This window comes from Gobius niger (assembly GCF_951799975.1).
Source record: "Gobius niger genome assembly, contig: SCAFFOLD_32, whole genome shotgun sequence".
Taxonomy (NCBI): domain Eukaryota; kingdom Metazoa; phylum Chordata; class Actinopteri; order Gobiiformes; family Gobiidae; genus Gobius; species Gobius niger.
The window spans coordinates 378927-403312 of NW_027639254.1; the positions used below are offsets into that span (position 1 = coordinate 378927).

At 39.5% G+C, this 24386-nt stretch overlaps 1 protein-coding gene across 1 annotated transcript in view; it reads right to left on the reverse strand.

The window, feature by feature from the left end:
• Positions 1-462: 462 nt before the first annotated feature.
• The window catches only part of ticrr (TopBP1-interacting, checkpoint, and replication regulator), a 75464-nt gene continuing 51540 nt past the window's right edge, over positions 463-24386 (reverse strand). Inside the window, exons 22-27 of the mRNA XM_079583156.1 lie at positions 14770-15149; positions 9360-11279; positions 5728-6090; positions 1886-2033; positions 689-811; positions 463-589 (exon numbers count right to left, since the gene is read on the reverse strand). Coding sequence (XP_079439282.1) covers positions 495-589; positions 689-811; positions 1886-2033; positions 5728-6090; positions 9360-11279; positions 14770-15149 — 3029 coding nt within the window. The 3' untranslated portion in view covers positions 463-494. The remainder of the gene's footprint in view (positions 590-688; positions 812-1885; positions 2034-5727; positions 6091-9359; positions 11280-14769; positions 15150-24386) is intronic.

Here is a 24386-nt window from a genome sequence, read left to right on the forward strand (position 1 = left end):
TTAGGGGAGGAGTCTCTTGCGGCTGTAGGGGAGGAGTCTCTGGGCTTTAGGGGAGGAGTCTCTCGGCCTTAGGGGAGGAGTCTCTCGGCCTTAGGGGAGGAGTCTCTCGGCCTTAGGGGAGGAGTCTCTCGGCCGTAGGGGAGGAGTCTCTGGGCTTTAGGGGAGGAGTCTCTCGGCCTTAGGGGAGGAGTCTCTTGCGGCTGTAGGGGAGGAGTCTCTCGGCCTTAGGGGAGGAGTCTCTCGGCCTTAGGGGAGGAGTCTCTCGGCCTTAGGGGAGGAGTCTCTCGGCCTTAGGGGAGGAGTCTCTCGGCCTTAGGGGAGGAGTCTCTTGCAGCTGTAGGGGAGGAGTCTCTCGGCCTTAGGGGAGGAGTCTCTCGGCCGTAGGGGAGGAGTCTCTTGCGGCTGTAGGGGAGGAGTCTCTCGGCCTTAGGGGAGGAGTCTCTCGGCCTTAGGGGAGGAGTCTCTTGCGGCTGTAGGGGAGGAGTCTCTCGGCTTTAGGGGAGGAGTCTCTTGCGGCTGTAGGGTTTGGAGCCGGAGCGTCGCAGCGGTTTCCCAAAAGGCGACACGTTGGGATCGAAGGTGGACTCTCCTGAAGACACAAACACAAGGTTATTTAGGGAGGTCCTGGGGGGGTCCTGGGGGTTTCCTGGGGGGGGTCCTGGGGGGGTTCCTCGGGAGCGGGTGGTACCTGTGCAGTCGGGCGTCCTCCTGGACCCGGAGGACGTCTTGAACAGCAGAGGGGAGCTGGTCAGGGCTAAGATGCCGCTGGCTGTGACCGGTTTCCTCTTCCTGGAGCTGGGCGGAGTCTCTGCTGCGGAGACACAGGACAAACTGTTATTACGATGGAGGAGACCAACAGGGGGCGCTGTGGACAAAAATGTGATAAAAATGTGATAAAAAATGTGACAAAAAATGACAAAAATGTGACAAAAAAATGACAAAAATGTGACAAAAAAATGACAAAAAATGATAAAAATGTGACAAAAAAATGATAAAAATGTGACAAAAAATGACAAAAATGTGACAAAAATGTGACAAAAAAATGACAAAAATGTGACAAAAAAATGACAAAAAAATGACAAAAATGTGACAAAAAAATGACAAAAATGTGACAAAAAATGACAAAAATGTGACAAAAAAATGACAAAAAAATGACAAAAATGTGACAAAAATGTGACAAAAAATGACAAAAATGTGACAAAAAAATGACAAAAATGTGACAAAAAATGATAAAAATGCTACAAAAAAATGACAAAAATGTGACAAAAAAATGACAAAAATGTGACAAAAAAATGACAAAAAAATGACAAAAATGTGACAAAAAATGATAAAAATGTGACAAAAAAATAACAAAAATGTGACAAAAAAATGACAAAAATGTGACAAAAAAATGATAAAAATGTGACAAAAAAATGACAAAAATTTGATAAAAATGTGACAAAAAATGACAAAAAAAATGACATAAAAGCTACAAAAATGAGTTGAATGCCAAACAAAAAAATGACGGAAAAAAATGTCATGACGTGAGGAAAAAGATCCTCTCGGTTCAGACGGGAGTTAACAGGTTAATTGCATAGACTGAATTAAATGCAAAGCTAAACCAAAAAAGAAAATAAAGTCACTTTTATTATTTGCAGTTAAACGTTTCACGCTTGACATCGCCGTGTTTGACCCACAGGCACTTCTCCATTTTGGCCTCGGACAAAAACAGTCTGGGCCCCCCTGGTCAAACAGTCTGGGCCCCCCTGGTCAAACAGTCTGGGCCCCCCTGGTCAAACAGTCTGGGCCCCCCTGGTCAAACAGTCTGGGCCCCCCTGGTCAAACAGTCTGGGCCCCCCTGGTCAAACAGTCTGGGCCCCCCTGGATTGTCTCCGCTCGCTCTCACCGGCCGCCGCGTCTCCGCTCCACAGCTCGTCCTCCATCTTGTCCATCCACACCAGCCCCGCCTTCTGCTCCTCCTCCGCGTCCTGCAGCCGCCGCACGCCCAGCTCGCACTCCAGCGCCGCCGCCTGGTCGTCCTCGGCACTGCAGCGCTGAGGACAGAGCGTCAACACCGAGCATCGTTAAACCAAACCCGTCTGGGGGGGATTAAACTTTCTTATTTTTACTCATTTTTATTGCTAATATTTTCCACTATTTCTCGATATTTTTCCCTGTTTTATTTTTGCTCAATTTAATAAAATCTTTTTTAATTTTTCCTTCTGATTTTTGTCCCGATTTTTCTTGACATTGCAGATGAGGGAGGAGTCTCTGGGCCTTAGGGGAGGAGTCTCTGGGCTTTAGGGGAGGAGTCTCTGGGCCTTAGGGGAGGACTCTCTGGGCTGTAGGGGAGGAGTCTCTGGGCTTTAGGGGAGGAGTCTCTGGGCCTTAGGGGAGGAGTCTCTGGGCTTTAGGGGAGGAGTCTCTGGGCTTTAGGGGAGGAGTCTCTGGGCTGTAGGGGAGGAGTCTCTGGGCTGTAGGGGAGGAGTCTCTGGGCTGTAGGGGAGGAGTCTCTGGGCTGTAGGGGAGGAGTCTCTGGGCTGTAGGGGAGGAGTCTCTGGGCTGTAGGGGAGGAGTCTCTGGGCCTTAGGGGAGGAGTCTCTGGGCTTTAGGGGAGGAGTCTCTGGGCTTTAGGGGAGGAGTCTCTGGGCTTTAAGGGAGGAGGTCTCTGGGCTTTAAGGGAGGAGTCTCTCGGCCTTAGGGGATGAGTCTCTGGGCCTTAGGGGATGAGTCTCTGGGCCTTAGGGGAGGAGTCTCTGGGCCTTAGGGGAGGAGTCTCTGGGTCTTAGGGGAGGAGTCTCTCGGCTGTAGGGGAGGAGTCTCTGGGCTTTAAGGGAGGAGTCTCTGGGCTTTAGGGGAGGAGTCTCTCGGCTTTAGGGGATGAGTCTCTGGGCTTTAGGGGAGGAGTCTCTCGGCTTTAGGGGAGGAGTGTCTCGGCTTTAGGGGAGGAGTCTCTCGGCTTTAGGGGAGGAGTCTCTGGGCTTTAGGGGAGGAGTCTCTGGGCTTTAGGGGATGAGTCTCTCGGCTTTAGGGGAGGAGTCTCTGGGCTGTAGGGGAGGAGTCTCTGGGCCGTAGGGGAGGAGTCTCTGGGCTTTAGGGGAGGAGTCTCTGGGCTTTAGGGGAGGAGTCTCTGGGCTTTAGGGGAGGAGTCTCTGGGCTTTAGGGGAGGAGTCTCTGGGCCGTAGGGGAGGAGTATCTGGGCTTTAGGGAGGAGTCTCTGGGCTTTAGGGGAGGAGTCTCTGGGCTTTAGGGGAGGAGTCTCTGGGCTTTAGGGGAGGAGTCTCTGGGCTTTAGGGGAGGAGTCTCTCGGCTTTAGGGGAGGAGTCTCTGGGCTTTAGGGGAGGAGTCTCTGGGCTTTAGGGGAGGAGTCTCTGGGCTTTAGGGGAGGAGTCTCTGGGCTTTAGGGGAGGAGTCTCTGGGCCTTAGGGGAGGAGTCTCTGGGCCTTAGGGGAGGAGTCTCTGGGCCTTAGGGGAGGAGTCTCTGGGCCTTAGGGGAGGAGTCTCTGGGCCTTAGGGGAGGAGTCTCTGGGCTTTAGGGGATGAGTCTCTGGGCTTTAGGGGAGGAGTCTCTGGGCTTTAGGGGAGGAGTCTCTGGGCCGTAGGGGAGGAGTATCTGGGCTTTAGGGAGGAGTCTCTGGGCTTTAGGGGAGGAGTCTCTGGGCTTTAGGGGAGGAGTCTCTGGGCTTTAGGGGAGGAGTCTCTGGGCTTTAGGGGAGGAGTCTCTGGGCCTTAGGGGAGGAGTCTCTGGGCCTTAGGGGAGGAGTCTCTGGGCCTTAGGGGAGGAGTCTCTGGGCTTTAGGGGATGAGTCTCTGGGCTTTAGGGAGGAGTCTCTGGGCTTTAGGGGATGAGTCTCTCGGCTTTAGGGGAGGAGTCTCTGGGCTTTAGGGGAGGAGTCTCTGGGCTTTAGGGGAGGAGTCTCTGGGCCTTAGGGGAGGAGTCTCTGGGCCTTAGGGGAGGAGTCTCTGGGCCTTAGGGGAGGAGTCTCTGGGCTTTAGGGGATGAGTCTCTCGGCTTTAGGGGAGGAGTCTCTGGGCTTTAGGGAGGAGTCTCTGGGCTTTAGGGGAGGAGTCTCTGGGCTTTAGGGAGGAGTCTCTGGGCTTTAGGGGATGAGTCTCTCGGCTTTAGGGGAGGAGTCTCTGGGCTTTAGGGGAGGAGTCTCTGGGCTTTAGGGGAGGAGTCTCTGGGCCTTAGGGGAGGAGTCTCTGGGCCTTAGGGGAGGAGTCTCTGGGCCTTAGGGGAGGAGTCTCTGGGCTTTAGGGGATGAGTCTCTCGGCTTTAGGGGAGGAGTCTCTGGGCTTTAGGGGAGGAGTCTCTGGGCCTTAGGGGAGGAGTCTCTGGGCCTTAGGGGAGGAGTCTCTGGGCTTTAAGGGAGGAGTCTCTGGGCTGTAGGGGAGGAGTCTCTGGGCCGTAGGGGAGGAGTCTCTGGGCTTTAGGGGAGGAGTCTCTGGGCTTTAGGGGATGAGTCTCTCGGCTTTAGGGGAGGAGTCTCTCGGCTTTAGGGGATGAGTCTCTCGGCTTTAGGGGAGGAGTCTCTGGGCTTTAGGGGAGGAGTCTCTGGGCTTTAGGGGAGGAGTCTCTGGGCTGTAGGGGAGGAGTCTCTGGGCTTTAGGGGATGAGTCTCTCGGCCTTAGGGGAGGAGTCTCTCGGCCTTAGGGGAGGAGTCTCTGGGCTGTAGGGGAGGAGTCTCTGGGCTTTAGGGGAGGAGTCTCTCGGCCTTAGGGGAGGAGTCTCTCGGCCTTAGGGGAGGAGTCTCTCGGCCTTAGGGGAGGAGTCTCTGGGCTTTAGGGGAGGAGTCTCTGGGCTTTAGGGGAGGAGTCTCTGGGCTCTAGGGGATGAGTCTCTCGGCCTTAGGGGAGGAGTCTCTCGGCCTTAGGGGAGGAGTCTCTCGGCCTTAGGGGAGGAGTCTCTCGGCCTTAGGGGAGGAGTCTCTCGGCTTTAAGGGAGGAGTCTCTGGGCTTTAGGGGAGGAGTCTCTGGGCTTTAGGGGAGGAGTCTCTGGGCTTTAGGGGAGGAGTCTCTCGGCCTTAGGGGAGGAGTCTCTCGGCCTTAGGGGAGGAGTCTCTCGGCCTTAGGGGAGGAGTCTCTCGGCTTTAAGGGAGGAGTCTCTGGGCTTTAGGGGAGGAGTCTCTGGGCCTTAGGGGATGAGTCTCTGGGCCTTAGGGGAGGAGTCTCTCGGCCTTAGGGGAGGAGTCTCTCGGCTTTAAGGGAGGAGTCTCTGGGCTTTAGGGGAGGAGTCTCTGGGCTTTAGGGGAGGAGTCTCTGGGCTTTAGGGGAGGAGTCTCTGGGCTTTAGGGGAGGAGTCTCTGGGCTTTAAGGGAGGAGTCTCTGGGCTTTAAGGGAGGAGTCTCTGGGCCTTAGGGGAGGAGTCTCTGGGCTTTAAGGGAGGAGTCTTTGGGCTTTAAGGGAGGAGTCTCTGGGCCTTAGGGGAGGAGTCTCTGGGCTTTAAGGGAGGAGTCTTTGGGCTTTAAGGGAGGAGTCTCTGGGCTTTAGGGGAGGAGTCTCTGGGCTTTAAGGGAGGAGTCTCTGGGCCTTAGGGGAGGAGTCTCTGGGCTTTAAGGGAGGAGTCTTTGGGCTTTAAGGGAGGAGTCTCTGGGCTTTAAGGGAGGAGTCTCTGGGCTGTAGGGGAGGAGTCTCTGGGCTTTAAGGGAGGAGTCTCTGGGCCTTAGGGGAGGAGTCTCTGGGCTTTAGGGGATGAGTCTCTGGGCTTTAGTGTGGTGTGGTCCCCAGCCCCAGTAAAGTCCCCCTCACCTGTGGCTCCTGGCGCCGCTCCTTGCCCCGCCCCTCCTCTCGCACGGCGACCCTCTTCCTGCGGGGCCAGCCGTTCAGGTAGTCGGGCGTGAGTTTCCCGGAGCTCTGCGGCGACGGCGTGAGCGCGGCGGGAGACGCCTGTCCTCGCGTGGGCGTGTACGACTGGCAGATGAAGGTCTGCCCGCTCTTACCGCCCTTCGCCGGCGTGCGGTGGGCGCACACGGACGGGGACGCGCACGCCGCCTCCGCTCGGCCCCGCCTCCGCAGCGCCGGGCTCGCCGCGTCCGAGTCCGTGCGTTTGATTTTGAGCTTGGGAAGGCCGGACGACTGCATCTCCACCTGGACCTCGTACTTCGAGCAGGACTGAGGGAAATACGGAAACATGTGAAACGACAGGACGGAGGAAACAAAAACACTCACAGTTTTTCCCCACTTTCATTATTTTTTGTTTACATTTTGTTCCCATGTTTCTCCCTCAATATTTTCCCCCATTTCCCAAATTTATTTTCCCCCCACTTTTTTTTCCTTTCTACCATTTTATTCACTTTTTTAACATTTATTCCCCATTTTCCCTCATTTTTAACGATCTTGGTTTCCGACAAAAATGTGATAAAAAAATGACAAAAATGTGATAAAAAAATGACAAAAAAATGACAAAAAATGTGATAAAAAAATGCCAAAAAAATGTGATAAAAAATGACAAAAATGTAATAAAAAATGACAAAAATGTAATAAAAAATGACAAAAATGTGATTAAAAAATGACAAAAAAATGACAAAAATGTGATAAAAAAATGACAAAAAAATGACAAAAAATGTGATTAAAAAATGCCAAAAAAATTACAAAAATGTGATTAAAAAATGACCAAAAAATGTGATAAAAAATGACAAAAATGTGATAAAAAAATGACAAAAATGTTTAAAAAAAAATGACAAAAATGTGACAAAAAAATGACAAAAAAAATGACAAAAATGTGATAAAAAAATGACAAAAATGTGATAAAAAAATGAACAAAAAATGTAATAAAAAATGACAAAAATGTGATTAAAAAATGACAAAAAAATGACAAAAATGTGATAAAAAATGACAAAAATGTGACAAAAAAATGACAAAAAAATGACAAAAAATGTGATTAAAAAATGACCAAAAAATGTGATAAAAATGTGATAAAAAAATGTCAAAAAATGTGATTAAAAAATGACCAAAAAATGTGATAAAAATGTGACAAAAAAATGTCAAAAAATGTGACAAAAAAATGACAAAAAATGTGATAAAAAAATGACAAAATAATGACATAAAAGTTACAAAAATGAGTTGAATACCAAACAAAAAAATGATGGAAAAAAAATGTGATGACGTGAGGAAAAAGATCCTCTCGGTTCAGACGGGAGTTAAGAGGTTAATTGCATAGATTGAATTAAATGCAAAGGAAAACAAAAAAAGAAAAAACGGAAATTGGTTTCCGTTACTCGTCTAAAACCAGGAAACAGAACAATGTGAGGAAGATCTGCACGTTTACACCATCAGGATCATCTCCAATGTCAAGAACTGAGCCAATAATGGGAAAGAATTCTGGGAAAATTGTCACAATAAAAAAAATACATTGGGTTAAAAAAATATGGGGGAAAAAATAAGGGGAAAAAATAGGGGAAAATATGGAAAACATTAGTAATGAAAAATGAGCAAAAAAATGAGCAAAAAATAGGAGAAAAAAATGGGAAACGAGAAAAATTTGGGGCAAAAATAACGGGAAAAAAAATGGGAAAAATGAGGCAAAAAAAATTGATAAAAAAAGGTGGGAAAATACATTATTTAAGCTGAAACAAATGGACTTTTTCAAGCTTTCCCTCATGTTATTCTGTCACTCCCTCATTAAAAACATGGCTGAAGTGTTGCCTTGGCACATTCACGTATTTCTGAGTAATCTGTAAAAACTCTGATGGCGGCCATTTTAGGGATAGGTTTGCCTGAGTCCTCCTAGGAACGCCCCCACCTCCTGGAGACGCCTCCGAGCTTTGCTCACCAGCCGAGTAACCAACCACTGCTCCTCAGCAGAACCCCCTCCCCACTGATGCCACAGACAGCGTGTGGAGGGGGCGTGTCTAAAGGCTCAGAGGTTCTTAAAGAGACAGAGGCCTATTTCAAGACATTCACTACAGCCATTTTGAGAACAATGATGATGTTACAAAAAAGTGAGAAAACTTTGACAAAAAAAGACAAAAAATGTGACAAAAAAAGACGACAAAATGACAAAAAATACAAAATGTGACCAAAAAATGACAAAAAATGACAAAAAATGACAAAAATGTGACAAAAATGTGATACAAAAATGACAAAAAAATACAAAAAGTGACAAAAAAATGACTAAAAGTGACAAAAAAATAACAAAAAAAATGACAAAAAGACAAAAATGACAAAAAAATGACAAAAAATACAAAAAGTGACAAAAAAATGGCAAAGAATTTTTAAAAAATGACAAAAAAATTGTACATTATGACAAAAAATTGACCAAAAAAAATACAAAAAATACAAAATATGACCAAAAAGTCACAAAATGAGTTGAATACCCCCCAAAAAAAGACGGTAAAAAATGTGATGACGTGAGGAAAAAGATCCATTTAGATGAGTTTTGTAGATCTTAGCTTTCAAATGAGGCGTTACACTGGCCTACAGGATTTGGGCAAAGCTGAACTGGAGAAAATGCTCTCGGTTCAGGCAGGAGTTAAGAGGTTAATAAATAAGATGATTTAATAAATAATAATCTTGGTGAGGATAAAGCGGTTCATCTGGACCTCATCGCTCCTCGTCACGTTTGTTTGGGAAAGACATTCACTGCAGCCATTTTGAGAGAGACATTTTATACAAGGCAGTTATTCTAATTTACTGCATTTACAGACCAACAGAAGGTTTGTCATCATTGTAGTGAGATATAGACTGGTGCTATGGGACTGACAAAGCAGAACACCCCCTCTTTAAAGCAGAACACCCCCTCTTTAACCTCTTAACTCCCGCCTGAACTGAGAGGATCTTTTTCCTCACGTCATCAGATTTGTTTTCCATCATTTTTTTGTGGGTTTTCAACTCATTTTTGTAACTTTCTTGTCACATTGTTGTCATTTTTTTTTTAATTTTTAGTTTTTTTAATCAAATTTTTGTCATTTTTTGGTATTTTTTTTGTCACATTTTTCTCAGATTTTTTTCATTTTTTTTATATTTTTTTTGTTAAAATTTTATATTTTTTTTGTTAAATTTTTATATTTTTTTTGTCAAATTTTTATATTTTTTGTTTAATTTTTATGTTTTTTTTGTTAAATTTTTATCCCATTTTTGTCATTTTTTTGTCAATTTTTTGTCACATTTCCATCATTGTTTTCGTCTCATTTTATACAAGGCAGTTATTCTAATTTACTGCATTTACAGACCAACAGAAGGTTTGTCATCATTGTAGTGAGATATAGACTGGTGCTATGGGACTGACAAAAGCAGAACACCCCCTCTTTACGTTTCAAAACTCTCATTTCTTCATTACTGGTAGAACCTCCCAGTCACTGTGAGTATGACCCGCCTCTAACAGCTCTCCCTCAGTCTCACTTCTACACCATCTTCCACTATAACCTCGATGCATGACCCACCTCCAGCGCCGCGGCGTCCCTCTCCTTCCTGGAGCCCCCTCTGGGCGTGGAGAACCTGGTGGGGAACTCGTTGGCGTATCCCAGGCGCACGGCGGCTTCGCGCTGCCGTCGGTCCGGAGTCTGGCGGAAACCGTAGCTCCTGGACGGGGTTCTGCTCAGGGCGACGGCCGAGGGCTCGTCTCCCGTCCCGGAGGGTTTCCGGGAGAAGCTGATGTTCATCTTGAGCCCCTGGGCCTTCACGACCGACGCGCTCACGATGTCCAGACTGTCGTCGTCCGTGGAGGCCGACGGCAAACTGGAGTCGCTTTGGGAAGTTTCCGCTTTGTTTCCGTCTTCGGAGTTGGAGTTCTTGCTCAGTTCTGAGGACGTCGCTTCCTCGGGTTCCTTCACGCCGTCACGGGTTTCCAGCCCGACAGAATCGCTCCTTCTTCTCGACTCTTCTCGCTCCAGCTCGCCCGTCTCGCTCGATCTCGTCTTTGGAACTTTACGTTTGGGAGATGCTTCCTCTTCAGAGTCCTCCCCTTTCAGGATCTTCTCCCTTGATCTGGTTCTTGGCTCCTTCGACTTTAATCCCACCCTCTCGGGCACTTCCTCGACCGTTTCCGCATCGTCGCGACTCAAATCCGCTCCATCGTTTCGTGAATTTACCGGATTCTCTCGCGACAAACCGTCTGCCTCTCCCAGACTTTTCCCAGTCGAGCGTTTCTGCTTCGCTCTGCTTCTCCCTGGCTTCAGTTTTCCACAGAGTTCTTCCCTTTCTTCGCTGCAGATGCTTTCGCTCGACCTGGATCTTAAATCTGGTGTTGATACTCTGAGATTTCCCAGATCCTCGCTCGACTGCGTTCTCGAGCTTCGTCTCGTCGGTCTCGTCGTTCCTCCTTCGAAGTTCAGACTGGCCTTCGCTTCTCGTCTCGCCTTGCTCGGGATCAGTATTTCTGGAGAACTTTCCGAGGATATAAAGATCACGTTATCGTCTCCGTTGCTTCTCGACCTCGGGGACTTTGCGGCTTCTGAACCGACAGTTTCTTCGCTTTGTCGAGACGAGACCTCGCTTTTGGGCGACGTTTCTCGATCTCGATTCTCGAACGTGAAGCTTTTACCCGAGCGCGTCGCCATCCGCCGAGTCGGACTAACTCCCGGGCTCTTCTTTCGCGAAGGCGGCGTTCCCGACACCTCGCTCCCGTCTGGAGTTTTAGGAGAATCTCCCGGCATTTTCACCAAAGTCACGTGACACCCGAACACGTCTCGCGGGAGCTTATCCGGCGTTTTCAGAATCTCCACTCTGTCGCCAGATTTGTCCGGCGTCCTGAGCTTGAACGTGGTGAATTTGGGCGATTCCGGGACTTTGAAGCGAGACCTGTCGGACGTTTGCGGAGCGGGCGACCACGTCACGGTCTTCTTTGGCGTCGCGAAGTTCTTCACCGGAGTTTTCAGGATGCCTTTGAGCGGGCTGCTCTTGCTCGGCGTCTCTGGGATCAGCGCTGGCCGGAAGGGGCTCCCTCTGGTGGTGGGGGAGTGGAAGGGGCTCCCTCTGGTGGTGTGGGAGTGGAAGGGGCTCCCTCTGGTGGTGGGGGAGCGGAAGGGGCTCCCTCTGGTGGTGGGGGGGTGGAAGGGGCTCCCTCTGGTGGTGGGGGAGTGGAAGGGGCTCCCTCTGGTGGTGGGGGAGTGGAAGGGGCTCCCTCTGGTGGTGGGGGAGTGGAAGGGGCTCCCTCTGGTGGTGGGGGGGTGGAAGGGGCTCCCTCTGGTGGTGGGGGGGTGGAAGGGGCTCCCTCTGGTGGTGGGGAGGTGGAACGGGCTGCTGCGTGTGTTAAACGCTGGGCTCTCGCTGATCCTCATCCCTGAAGCTGGAGGAGTTTTCGGACTCGTGTTTCCGTATAAACGTCTTCGACTCGGAGACTTCGTGGGCGTTTTATTAGGACTCTGGAAAAAGGAAGACATTTTGTATTAAAATCCTTCTTCAGAGACATTCAGCTCCACAAAAGCGTCATCATGAAGAGACTAGTATCACACGCAAAACCCATCACAGTCTTAAAGCAAATGGAGCCAGAAACTAATAACTGACTAAATATCACATGAAACTGCACTAAAACATTAAATAACAGTCACATATGTAATTTAACCCATCTCGGTCACAGACGCATTTGCAACTGACTGTTTAACTGACTGCTCCGTTACCTAGCAACCATAAACTCCTCCCACCTGGTCAAGTATAATAGAGACTTTACAACAGAGGACCCTCACGAGGTTAAAGCTACAGCTACAGCTACAGTTAAAGCTAAAGTTAAAGCTAAAGTTAAAGCTAAAGTTAAAGTTAGTTGATGCTAAAGTTACAGCTAAAGTTAAAGCTAAAGTTAAAGCTAAAGCTAAAGTTAGTTGATGCTAAAGTTAAAGTTAAAGCTAAAGCTAAAGTTAAAGCTGATGCTAAAGCTAAAGTTAAAGCTGATGCTAAAGCTAAAGATAGTTAACGCTAAAGTTTAAGCTAAAGTTAAAGCTGATGCTAAAGCTAAAGATAGTTAACGCTAAAGTTAAAGCTAAAGTTAAAGCTAAAGTTAAAGCTAAAGTTAAAGTTAGTTGATGCTAAAGTTAAAGCTAAAGTTAAAGCTAAAGTTAAAGCTAAAGCTAAAGTTAGTTGATGCTAAAGTTAAAGTTAAAGCTAAAGCTAAAGTTAAAGCTGATGCTAAAGCTAAAGTTAAAGCTGATGCTAAAGCTAAAGATAGTTAACGCTAAAGTTTAAGCTAAAGTTAAAGCTGATGCTAAAGCTAAAGATAGTTGATGCTAAAGTTAAAGCTAAAGTTAAAGCTAAAGTTAGTTGATGCTGAAGTTAGTTAAAGCTAAAGTTAAAGCTAAAGCTAAAGTTAGTTAAAGTTCAAGTTAAAGCTAAAGTTAAAGCTAAAGTTAAAGCTGATGCTAAAGTTAGTTAAAGCTTAAGCTAAAGTTAAAGTTAAAGCTAAAGTTAAAGCTGATGCTAAAGTTAGTTAAAGCTAAAGTTAATGCTACAGCTAAAGTTAGTTAAAGTTCAAGTTAAAGCTAAAGCTAAAGTTAAAGCTAAAGTTAAAGCTGATGCTAAAGCTAAAGTTAGTTCAAGCTAAAGTTAGTTAAAGCTAAAATTAAAGCTAAAGCTAAAGTTAGTTAAAGTTCAAGTTAAAGCTAAAGTTAAAGCTAAAGTTAAAGCTGATGCTAAAGCTAAAGTTAAAGCTAAAGTTAAAGCTGATGCTAAAGCTAAAGTTAGTTAAAGTTCAAGTTAAAGCTGATGCTAAAGCTAAAGTTAAAGCTAAAGTTAAAGCTGATGCTAAAGCTAAAGCTAAAGTTAGTTAAAGTTCAAGTTAAAGCTAAAGTTAGTTAAAGCTAAAGTTAAAGCTAAAGTTAGTTGATGCTAAAGTTAAAGCTAAAGTTAAAGCTGATGCTAAAGTTAAAGCTAAAGTTAAAGCTAAAGTTAAAGCTAAAGTTAAAGCTAAAGTTAAAGCTAAAGTTAAAGCTTAAGCTAAAGTTAAAGCTAAAGCTAAAGCTAGTTAAAGCTAAAGTTAAAGCTAAAGCTAAAGTTAGTTAAAGCTAAAGTTCAAGTTAAAGCTAAAGTTAAAGCTAAAGTTAAAGCTGATGCTAAAGCTAAAGTTAGTTAAAGCTAAAGTTAGTTAAAGCTAAAATTAAAGCTAAAGCTAAAGTTAGTTAAAGTTCAAGTTAAAGCTAAAGTTAAAGCTGATGCTAAAGCTAAAGTTAGTTAAAGTTCAAGTTAAAGCTAAAGTTAAAGCTGATGCTAAAGCTAAAGTTAGTTAAAGCTAAAGTTAAAGCTAAAGCTAAAGTTAGTTAAAGCTAAAGTTAAAGCTAAAGTTAAAGCTAAAGTTAAAGCTAAAGTTAAAGCTAAAGCTAAAGTTAGTTAAAGTTCAAGCTAAAGCTAAAGTTAAAGCTAAAGTTAGTTAAAGTTCAAGTTAAAGCTAAAGTTAAAGTTAGTTAAAGCTAAAGTTAAAGCTAAAGCTAGTTAAAGCTAAAGTTAAAGCTAAAGCTAGTTAAAGTTCAAGTTAAAGCTAAAGCTAAAGTTAGTTAAAGCTAAAGTTAAAGCTAAAGCTAAAGCTAGTTAAAGCTAAAGTTAAAGCTAAAGCTAGTTAAAGTTCAAGTTAAAGCTAAAGTTAAAGCTGATGCTAAAGTTAGTTAAAGTTCAAGTTAAAGCTAAAGTTAAAGCTGATGCTAAAGCTAAAGTTAGCTAAAGCTAAAGTTAAAGTTAAAGCTAAAGCTAAAGTTAGTTAAAGCTAAAGTTAAAGCTAAAGTTAGTTAAAGCTAAAGTTAAAGCTAAAGTTAGTTAAAGCTAAAGTTAAAGCTAAAGTTAGTTAAAGTTCAAGTTAAAGCTAAAGTTAGTTAAAGCTAAAGTTAGTTAAAGTTCAAGTTAAAGCTAAAGCTAAAGTTAGTTAAAGCTAAAGTTAAAGCTGATGCTAAAGTTAGTTAAAGCTAAAGTTAAAGCTAAAGCTAAAGTAAGTTCAAGTTCAAGTTAAAGCTAAAGCTGATGCTAAAGTTAAAGCTGATGCTAAAGTTAGTTAAAGCTTAAGCTAAAGTTAAAGCTAAAGTTAAAGCTAAAGTTAAAGCTAAAGTTAAAGCTGATGCTAAAGTTAGTTAAAGCTAAAGCTAAAGTTAGTTAAAGTTCAAGTTAAAGCTAAAGTTAAAGCTAAAGTTAAAGCTGATGCTAAAGTTAGTTAAAGCTTAAGCTAAAGTTAAAGCTAAAGTTAAAGCTAAAGTTAAAGCTAAAGTTAAAGCTGATGCTAAAGTTAGTTAAAGCTTAAGCTAAAGTTAAAGCTAAAGTTAAAGCTAAAGTTAAAGCTAAAGTTAAAGCTGATGCTAAAGTTAGTTAAAGCTAAAGCTAAAGTTAGTTAAAGTTCAAGTTAAAGCTAAAGTTAAAGCTGATGCTAAAGCTAAAGTTAAAGCTAAAGCTAAAGTTAAAGCTGATGCTAAAGCTAAAGTTAAAGCTAAAGTTAAAGCTGATGCTAAAGCTAAAGTTAGTTAAAGCTAAAGTTAAAGCTAAAGTTAAAGCTGATGCTAAAGTTAGTTAAAGCTTAAGCTAAAGTTAAAGCTAAAGTTAAAGCTAAAGTTAAAGCTAAAGTTAAAGCTAAAGTTAAAGCTAAAGTTAAAGCTAAAGTTAAAGCTAAAGTTAAAGCTGATGCTAAAGTTAGTTAAAGCTAAAGCTAAAGTTAGTTAAAGTTCAAGTTAAAGCTAAAGTTAAAGCTGATGCTAAAGTTAGTTAAAGCTAAAGTTAAAGCTAAAGCTAAAGTTAAAGCTGATGCTAAAGCTAAAGTTAAAGCTAAAGCTAAAGTTAAAGCTGATGCTAAAGCTAAAGTTAGTTAAAGCTAAAGTTGAAGCTAAAGCTAAAGCTGATGCCCCCCCCCGGTAAGAGTGAGTTGCCCACCCCTTGTCTTGGAGCCGCTCTCACCTGGAAGACGCTGGAGCTGCTGGACAGCCGGGCCCCCCCCTCCTCGCCTCCGCCCGGGCTGTGGGCGGCCCCGAACAGGAGCCTCATGGGGGAGCGCACCGTCCTCACGTCCGTCCTCACGTCCGTCCTCACGTCCGTCCTCACGTCCGTCCTCACGTCCGTCCTCACGTCCGTCCTCACGTCCGTCCTCACGTCCGTCCTCACGTCCGTCCTCACGTCCGTCCTCACGTCCGTCCTCACGTCCGTCCTCACGTCCGTCCTCACGTCCGAGCCGAGCGCCGAGGCCAGGGCGCGGTCCAGGTTACGGGAGCGAGGCTGCGAGCTGGAGTAGAACGAGTGGCGGCGAGAGAACTGCTTCAGACGAGGACTCCTGCGCAGGTCTGAGGGGGGGGGGGGGGAGGGGACAGAGGGGGGAGGGAGGGGACAGAGGGGGGGGGGCAGAGGGGGGGGGACAGTCTGATAACTCCAATCTCTGACTCACAGCTGCTGAGGCCGGAGATAATCTGCACTTTCACTGAACTCAGAGAAACTGCAGCTGATCCAACGTTAAAGCTGCCAAAACTGATGCTGATTCTAAAGCTAAAGTTAAAGCTAAAGCTAAAGTTAGTTAAAGCTAAAGTTAAAGCTAAAGTTAAAGCTAAAGTTAAAGCTAAAGCTAAAGTTAGTTAAAGCTAAAGTTAAAGCTAAAGCTAAAGTTAGTTAAAGCTAAAGTTAAAGCTAAAGCTAAAGTTAGTTAAAGTTCAAGTTAAAGCTAAAGTTAAAGCTAAAGTTAAAGTTAAAGCTAAAGCTAAAGTTAAAGCTGATGCTAAAGCTAAAGTTAAAGCTGATGCTAAAGCTAAAGTTAGTTAAAGCTAAAGTTAAAGTTAAAGCTGATGCTAAAGTTAGTTAAAGCTTAAGCTAAAGTTAAAGCTAAAGTTAGTTAAAGCTAAAGTTAAAGCTAAAGTTAAAGCTGATGCTAAAGTTAGTTAAAGTTCAAGTTAAAGCTAAAGTTAAAGCTGATGCTAAAGTTAGTTAAAGCTAAAGTTAAAGCTAAAGCTAAAGTTAGTTAAAGCTAAAGTTAAAGCTAAAGTTAAAGCTGATGCTAAAGTTAGTTAAAGTTCAAGTTAAAGCTAAAGTTAAAGCTGATGCTAAAGTTAGTTAAAGCTAAAGTTAAAGCTAAAGCTAAAGTTAGTTAAAGTTCAAGTTAAAGTTAAAGCTAAAGTTAAAGCTGATGCTAAAGCTAAAGTTAGTTAAAGCTAAAGTTAGTTAAAGCTAAAGTTAAAGCTAAAGTTAGATTAGAGTTAGAGTTAAAGCTAAAGTTAAAGCTAAAGCTACAGTTAAAGCTAAAGTTAAAGCTGATGCTAAAGCTAAAGTTAGTTAAAGCTAAAGTTAAAGCTAAAGTTAAAGCTGATAACTCCAATCTCTGACTCACAGCTGCTGAGGCCGGAGATAATCTGCACTTTCACTGAACTCAGAGAAACTGCAGCTGATCCAACGTTAAAGCTGCCAAAACTGATGCTGATTCTAATAACTAACACATTTGCACATTTCCTCCAGGTCGGCTTTGCCCAAATCTAAAAGCTTCTGGAAACAAAAGAGTCAAAATAGTGACAAAAACAAGATGTGAACAAGAAAACACAACAAAAAAGGTGATGATAACGTTAACAGAATTAAACAAAACGTGTCAAAAATATGACACAAAATGTGGCAACAATACAAGGAAAAACATTTGTGTGGTTTAGTAGGTCTTAGCTTTCAAACTAGGTGTTAGACTGGCCGAGATGCTTTTAGATTTGGGTGAAACCAAACTGGAGAAAATGCAATTGGTTCCTGTGGGAACCCACATAGGGCGATATGACGACGATATGACGATATTATGACGATACGACGATATGATGACGATATTATGATGATATGACGATATTTTGACGATATTTTGACGATATTTTGACGACATTTTGACGACATTTTGACGATATGTTGACGTTATTTTGACGAGATTATGACGAGATTATGACGAGATTATGACGAGATTATTAAGATATTTGGACGATATGTTGACGATATGGTGACGATATGTTGACGATATTTTGACGATATTTTGACAAGATTACGACGAGATTACGACGAGATTACGACGAGATTACGACGAGATTACGACGAGATTACGACGACATTTTGACGATATTTTGACGACATTTTGACGACATTTTGACGATATGTTGACGTTATTTTGACGAGATTATGACGAGATTATGACGAGATTATTAAGATATTTGGACGATATGGTGACGATATGTTTGACGATATGTTGACGATATTTTGACAAGATTACAAAGAGATTACGACGAGATTTTGACGACATTTTGACGACATTATGACGATATTATGACGATATTATGACGATATTTTGACGACATTATGACGATATTATGACGAGATTATGACGACATGTTGACGACATTATGACAATATTATGACGACATTTTGACGACATGTTGACGACATTATGACATTATGACGACATTATGACGAGATTATGACGATATTTTGACGATATTTTGACGACATGTTGACGATATTATGACGATATTTTGATGATATTTTGACGACATGTTGACGATATTTTGACGATATTTTGACGAGATTATGACGACATTATGACGACATTTTGACGACATGTTGACGACATTATGATGACATTATGACGACATTATGACGATATTATGACGATATTTTGACGATATTTTGACGACATGTTGACGATATTATGACGATATTTTGATGATATTTTGACGACATGTTGACGATATTTTGACGACATTATGACGACATTATGACGATATTTTGACGATATTTTGACGAGATTATGACGACATTATGACGATATTATGACGATATTTTGACGATATTTTGACGATATTTTGACGACATGTTGACGATATTATGACGATATTTTGATGATATTTTGACGACATGTTGACGATATTTTGACGACATTATGACGACATTATGACGATATTTTGACGATATTTTGACGAGATTATGACGACATTATGACGATATTATGACGATATTTTGACGATATTTTGACGACATGTTGACGATATTTTGACGACATTATGACGACATTATGACGATATTTTGACGATATTTTGACGAGATTATGACGACATTATGACGATATTATGACGATATTTTGACGATATTTTGACGACATGTTGACGATATTTTGACGATATTTTGACGACATGTTGACGACATTATGATGACATTATGACGACATTATGACGAGATTATGACGAGATTATGGCGATATTTTGACGATATTTTGACGACATGTTGACGACATTATGATGACATTATGACGATATTTTGATGATATTTTGACGAGATTATGACGACATTATGACGATATTTTGACGATATTTTGACGATATTTTGACGATATTTTGACAAGATTATGACGATATTATGACGATATTTTGACAATATTTTGACGACATGTTGACGACATTATGACGAGATTATGACGAGATTATGACGATATTACGACGATATTACGATGATCTGTTATTTTTGTGAGATAGTTTTTTCACGGTTCTAAGCACTTCTGCACAGTTGAATCTTTTCACGCTAATGTGAGCGTTTAGCAGCGAGCCTCCTCTACAGTCACATGACCAGGCTCCTCTAGAACGTTAAACCCAGAGTTCTGCCTGTCTATCTGCTGTTTTTATGTCAGAGCTGTGTGAAGAAGCGAGCGTGCTCTTCATCCTCTCAGTTCTGTCAGGCGCTGCATCGTCTCATTCGTTTAATTTAAATCCTGGACCCGGTTTATCCACGTCTTTGAAAATATAAGACTTGTCCAACTTTGGTGAATTACTCGGTCAGTAATAACTTACGGTAATAAACTGCTTCTGGTTTGACTTTTACACAATAATAGTCACTGCATGTTAGCGCTGTAGTAAGACTCTTATTGTGAAAGGTCAGACAGAGTCACATCGCAGCAGCTCCACGTCATGACAGAGAAAAGAAACCAAACAGCAACAGACACGAACCACCAGCCTTTACAAACCTAGTGTTTCTGTTTTACTTTTATCATCAGGAGTTTTATTGTGTTTTAAATGTATAGTTTAACTTTAGCTTTAACTTTAGCTTTAGCTTTAACTTTAGCTTTAGCTTTAACTTTAGCTTTAACTAACTTTAGCTTTAACTTTAGCTGTAACTTTAACTTTAGCTTTAACTTTAGCTTTAACTTTAACTTTAGCTTTAACTTTAGCTGTAACTTTAACTTAAGCTTTAACTTTAGCTGTAACTTTAACTTTAGCTGTAACTTTAGCTTTAACTTTAGCTGTAACTTTAACTTTAGCTTTAACTTTAGCTGTAACTTTAACTTTAGCTGTAACTTTAGCTGTAACTTTAACTTTAGCTTTAACTTTAGCTGTAACTTTAACTTTAGCTGTAACTTTAGCTGTAACTTTAACTTAAGCTTTAGCTTTAACTTAAGCTTTAGCTTTAGCTTTAACTTTAGCTTTAACTTTAGCTTTAGCTTTAACTTAAGCTTTAACTTAAGCTTTAACTTAAGCTTTAACTTAAGCTTTAACTTAAGCTTTAACTTAAGCTTTAGCTTTAGCTTTAACTTTAGCTGTAACTTTAGCTGTAACTTTAGCTTTAACTTTAGCTGTAACTTTAGCTTTAACTTTAGCTGTAACTTTAACTTTAGCTGTAACTTTAGCTGTAACTTTAACTTAAGCTTTAGCTTTAACTTAAGCTTTAGCTTTAGCTTTAACTTTAGCTTTAACTTTAGCTTTAGCTTTAACTTAAGCTTTAACTTAAGCTTTAACTTAAGCTTTAACTTAAGCTTTAACTTAAGCTTTAGCTTTAGCTTTAACTTTAGCTGTAACTTTAGCTGTAACTTTAGCTTTAACTTTAGCTGTAACTTTAGCTGTAACTTTAGCTTTAACTTTAGCTGTAACTTTAGCTTTAACTTTAGCTGTAACTTTAACTTTAGCTGTAACTTTAGCTGTAACTTTAACTTAAGCTTTAGCTTTAACTTAAGCTTTAGCTTTAACTTTAGCTTTAACTTTAGCTTTAGCTTTAACTTAAGCTTTAACTTAAGCTTTAACTTAAGCTTTAACTTAAGCTTTAACTTAAGCTTTAACTTAAGCTTTAACTTAAGCTTTAACTTAAGCTTTAGCTTTAGCTTTAGCTTTAACTTTAGCTGTAACTTTAGCTGTAACTTTAGCTTTAACTTTAGCTTTAACTTTAGCTTTAGCTTTAGCTTTAGCTTTAACTTTAGCTTTAGCTTTAACTTTAGCTTTAACTTTAGCTTTAACTTTAGCCTTAGCTTTAACTTTAGCTTTAACTTTAGCTTTAACTTTAGCTTTAACTTTAGCTTTAACTTTAACTTTAGCTTTAACTTTAGCTGTAACTTTAACTTAAGCTTTAACTTTAGCTTTAACTTTAACTTTAGCTTTAACTTTAACTTAAGCTTTAACTTTAGCTGTAACTTTAACTTTAGCTGTAACTTTAGCTTTAACTTTAACTTTAGCTTTAACTTTAGCTTTAACTTTAGCTTTAACTTTAACTTTAGCTGTAACTTTAGCTTTAACTTTAGCTTTAGCTTTAACTTTAGCTGTAACTTTAGCTGTAACTTTAGCTGTAACTTTAGCTTTAACTTTAGCTTTAACTTTAGCTTTAGCTTTAGCTTTAGCTTTAACTTTAGCTTTAACTTTAGCTTTAACTTTAGCTTTAACTTTAGCTTTAACTTTAACTTAAGCTTTAACTTTAGCCTTAGCTTTAACTTTAGCTTTAACTTTAGCTTTAACTTTAGCTTTAACTTTAGCTTTAACTTTAACTTTAGCTGTAACTTTAGCTGTAACTTTAACTTAAGCTTTAACTTTAGCTTTAACTTTAACTTTAGCTTTAACTTTAACTTAAGCTTTAACTTTAGCTGTAACTTTAACTTTAGCTGTAACTTTAGCTTTAACTTTAACTTTAGCTTTAACTTTAGCTTTAACTTTAGCTTTAACTTTAACTTAAGCTTTAACTTTAGCTGTAACTTTAACTTTAGCTGTAACTTTAACTTTAGCTTTAACTTTAGCTTTAACTTTAGCTTTAGCTTTAACTTTAGCTTTAACTTTAGCTTTAACTTTAGCTTTAACTTTAGCTTTAACTTTAGCTTTAGCTTTAGCTTTAACTTTAGCTTTAACTTTAGCTTTAACTTTAGCTTTAACTTTAGCTTTAACTTTAGCTTTAACTTTAGCTTTAACTTTAGCTTTAACTTTAACTTAAGCTTTAACTTTAGCCTTAGCTTTAACTTTAGCTTTAACTTTAGCTTTAACTTTAGCTTTAACTTTAGCTTTAACTTTAGCTGTAACTTTAACTTAAGCTTTAACTTTAGCTTTAACTTTAACTTTAACTTAAGCTTTAACTTTAGCTGTAACTTTAACTTTAGCTGTAACTTTAGCTTTAACTTTAGCTTTAACTTTAGCTTTAACTTTAGCTTTAACTTTAACTTAAGCTTTAACTTTAGCTGTAACTTTAACTTTAGCTTTAACTTTAGCTGTAACTTTAGCTTTAGCGTTAGCTTTAGCTTTAACTTTAACTAACTTTAGCTTTAACTTTAGCTGTAACTTAAGCTTTAACTTTAGCTTTAACTTTAGCTTTAGCTTTAACTTTAGCTGTAACTTTAACTTTAGCTGTAACTTTAGCTTTAACTTTAGCTGTAACTTTAACTTTAGCTGTAACTTTAGCTGTAACTTTAACTTTAGCTGTAACTTTAGCTGTAACTTTAACTTAAGCTTTAGCTTTAGCTTTAACTTAAGCTTTAACTTAAGCTTTAACTTAAGCTTTAACTTAAGCTTTAACTTAAGCTTTAACTTAAGCTTTAACTTAAGCTTTAACTTTAGCTTTAACTTTAGCTTTAGCTTTAACTTTAGCTGTAACTTTAGCTTTAACTTTAGCTTTAACTTTAGCTTTAGCTTTAGCTTTAGCTTTAACTTTAGCTTTAACTTTAGCTTTAACTTTAGCTTTAACTTTAGCTTTAACTTTAGCTTAAGCTTTAACTTTAGCCTTAGCTTTAACTTTAGCTTTAACTTTAGCTTTAACTTTAGCTTTAACTTTAACTTTAGCTTTAACTTTAGCTGTAACTTTAACTTAAGCTTTAACTTTAGCTTTAACTTTAACTTTAGCTTAAGCTTTAACTTTAGCTGTAACTTTAACTTTAGCTGTAACTTTAGCTTTAACTTTAACTTTAGCTTTAACTTTAGCTTTAACTTTAGCTTTAACTTTAGCTTTAACTTTAACTTAAGCTTTAACTTTAGCTGTAACTTTAACTTTAGCTGTAACTTTAGCTTTAACTTTAACTTTAGCTTTAACTTTAGCTTTAACTTTAGCTTTAACTTTAACTTTAGCTGTAACTTTAGCTTTAACTTTAGCTTTAGCTGTAACTTTAGCTGTAACTTTAGCTGTAACTTTAGCTTTAACTTTAGCTTTAACTTTAGCTTTAACTTTAGCTTTAACTTTAGCTTTAGCTTTAGCTTTAACTTTAGCTTTAACTTTAGCTTTAACTTTAGCTTTAACTTTAGCTTTAACTTTAGCTTTAACTTTAACTTAAGCTTTAACTTTAGCCTTAGCTTTAACTTTAGCTTTAACTTTAGCTTTAACTTTAGCTTTAACTTTAGCTTTAACTTTAGCTTTAACTTTAGCTTTAACTTTAGCTTTAACTTTAACTTTAGCTGTAACTTTAGCTTTAACTTTAGCTTTAGCTGTAACTTTAGCTGTAACTTTAGCTGTAACTTTAGCTGTAACTTTAGCTTTAACTTTAGCTTTAACTTTAGCTTTAACTTTAGCTTTAACTTTAGCTTTAGCTTTAGCTTTAACTTTAGCTTTAACTTTAGCTTTAGCTTTAACTTTAGCTTTAACTTTAGCTTTAACTTTAGCTTTAACTTTAGCTTTAACTTTAGCTTTAACTTTAACTTAAGCTTTAACTTTAGCCTTAGCTTTAACTTTAGCTTTAACTTTAGCTTTAACTTTAACTTTAGCTTTAACTTTAGCTGTAACTTTAACTTTAGCTGTAACTTTAGCTTTAACTTTAACTTTAGCTTTAACTTTAGCTTTAACTTTAGCTTTAGCTGTAACTTTAGCTGTAACTTTAACTTAAGCTTTAACTTAAGCTTTAGCTTTAACTTTAGCTTTAACTTTAACTTAAGCTTTAACTTTAGCTTTAACTTTAGCTTTAACTTTAGCTTTAACTTTAACTTAAGCTTTAACTTTAGCCTTAGCTTTAACTTTAGCTTTAACTTTAGCTTTAACTTTAGCTTTAACTTTAGCTTTAACTTTAACTTTAGCTGTAACTTTAGCTGTAACTTTAACTTAAGCTTTAACTTTAGCTTTAACTTTAACTTTAGCTTTAACTTTAACTTTAACTTTAGCTTTAACTTTAACTTTAGCTGTAACTTTAGCTTTAACTTTAACTTTAGCTTTAACTTTAGCTTTAACTTTAGCTTTAACTTTAACTTTAGCTGTAACTTTAGCTGTAACTTTAACTTAAGCTTTAACTTTAGCTTTAACTTTAACTTTAGCTTTAACTTTAACTTTAACTTTAGCTTTAACTTTAACTTTAGCTGTAACTTTAGCTTTAACTTTAGCTTTAACTTTAGCTTTAACTTTAGCTTTAACTTTAGCTTAAGCTTTAACTTTAGCTGTAACTTTAACTTTAGCTTTAACTTTAGCTTTAACTTTAACTTTAACTTTAACTTTAGCTTTAACTTTAGCTTTAGCTTTAACTTTAGCTGTAACTTTAGCTTTAACTTTAGCTTTAACTTTAGCTTTAGCTTTAGCTTTAACTTTAACTTTAGCTTTAACTTTAGCTTTAACTTTAGCTTTAACTTTAGCTTTAACTTTAACTTAAGCTTTAACTTAAGCTTTAACTTTAGCCTTAGCTTTAACTTTAGCTTTAACTTTAGCTTTAACTTTAGCTGTAACTTTAGCTTTAACTTTAGCTTTAACTTTAGCTTTAGCTTTAGCTTTAACTTTAGCTTTAACTTTAGCTTTAACTTTAGCTTTAACTTTAGCTTTAACTTTAGCTTTAACTTTAACTTAAGCTTTAACTTTAGCCTTAGCTTTAACTTTAGCTTTAACTTTAGCCTTAGCTTTAACTTTAGCTTTAACTTTAGCTTTAACTTTAGCTTTAACTTTAGCTTTAACTTTAGCTTTAACTTTAGCTTTAACTTTAGCTTTAACTTTAACTTTAGCTGTAACTTTAGCTTTAACTTTAGCTTTAGCTGTAACTTTAGCTGTAACTTTAGCTGTAACTTTAGCTGTAACTTTAGCTTTAACTTTAGCTTTAACTTTAGCTTTAACTTTAGCTTTAACTTTAGCTTTAGCTTTAGCTTTAACTTTAGCTTTAACTTTAGCTTTAGCTTTAACTTTAGCTTTAACTTTAGCTTTAACTTTAGCTTTAACTTTAGCTTTAACTTTAACTTAAGCTTTAACTTTAGCCTTAGCTTTAACTTTAGCTTTAACTTTAGCTTTAACTTTAACTTTAGCTTTAACTTTAGCTGTAACTTTAACTTTAGCTGTAACTTTAGCTTTAACTTTAACTTTAGCTTTAACTTTAGCTTTAACTTTAGCTG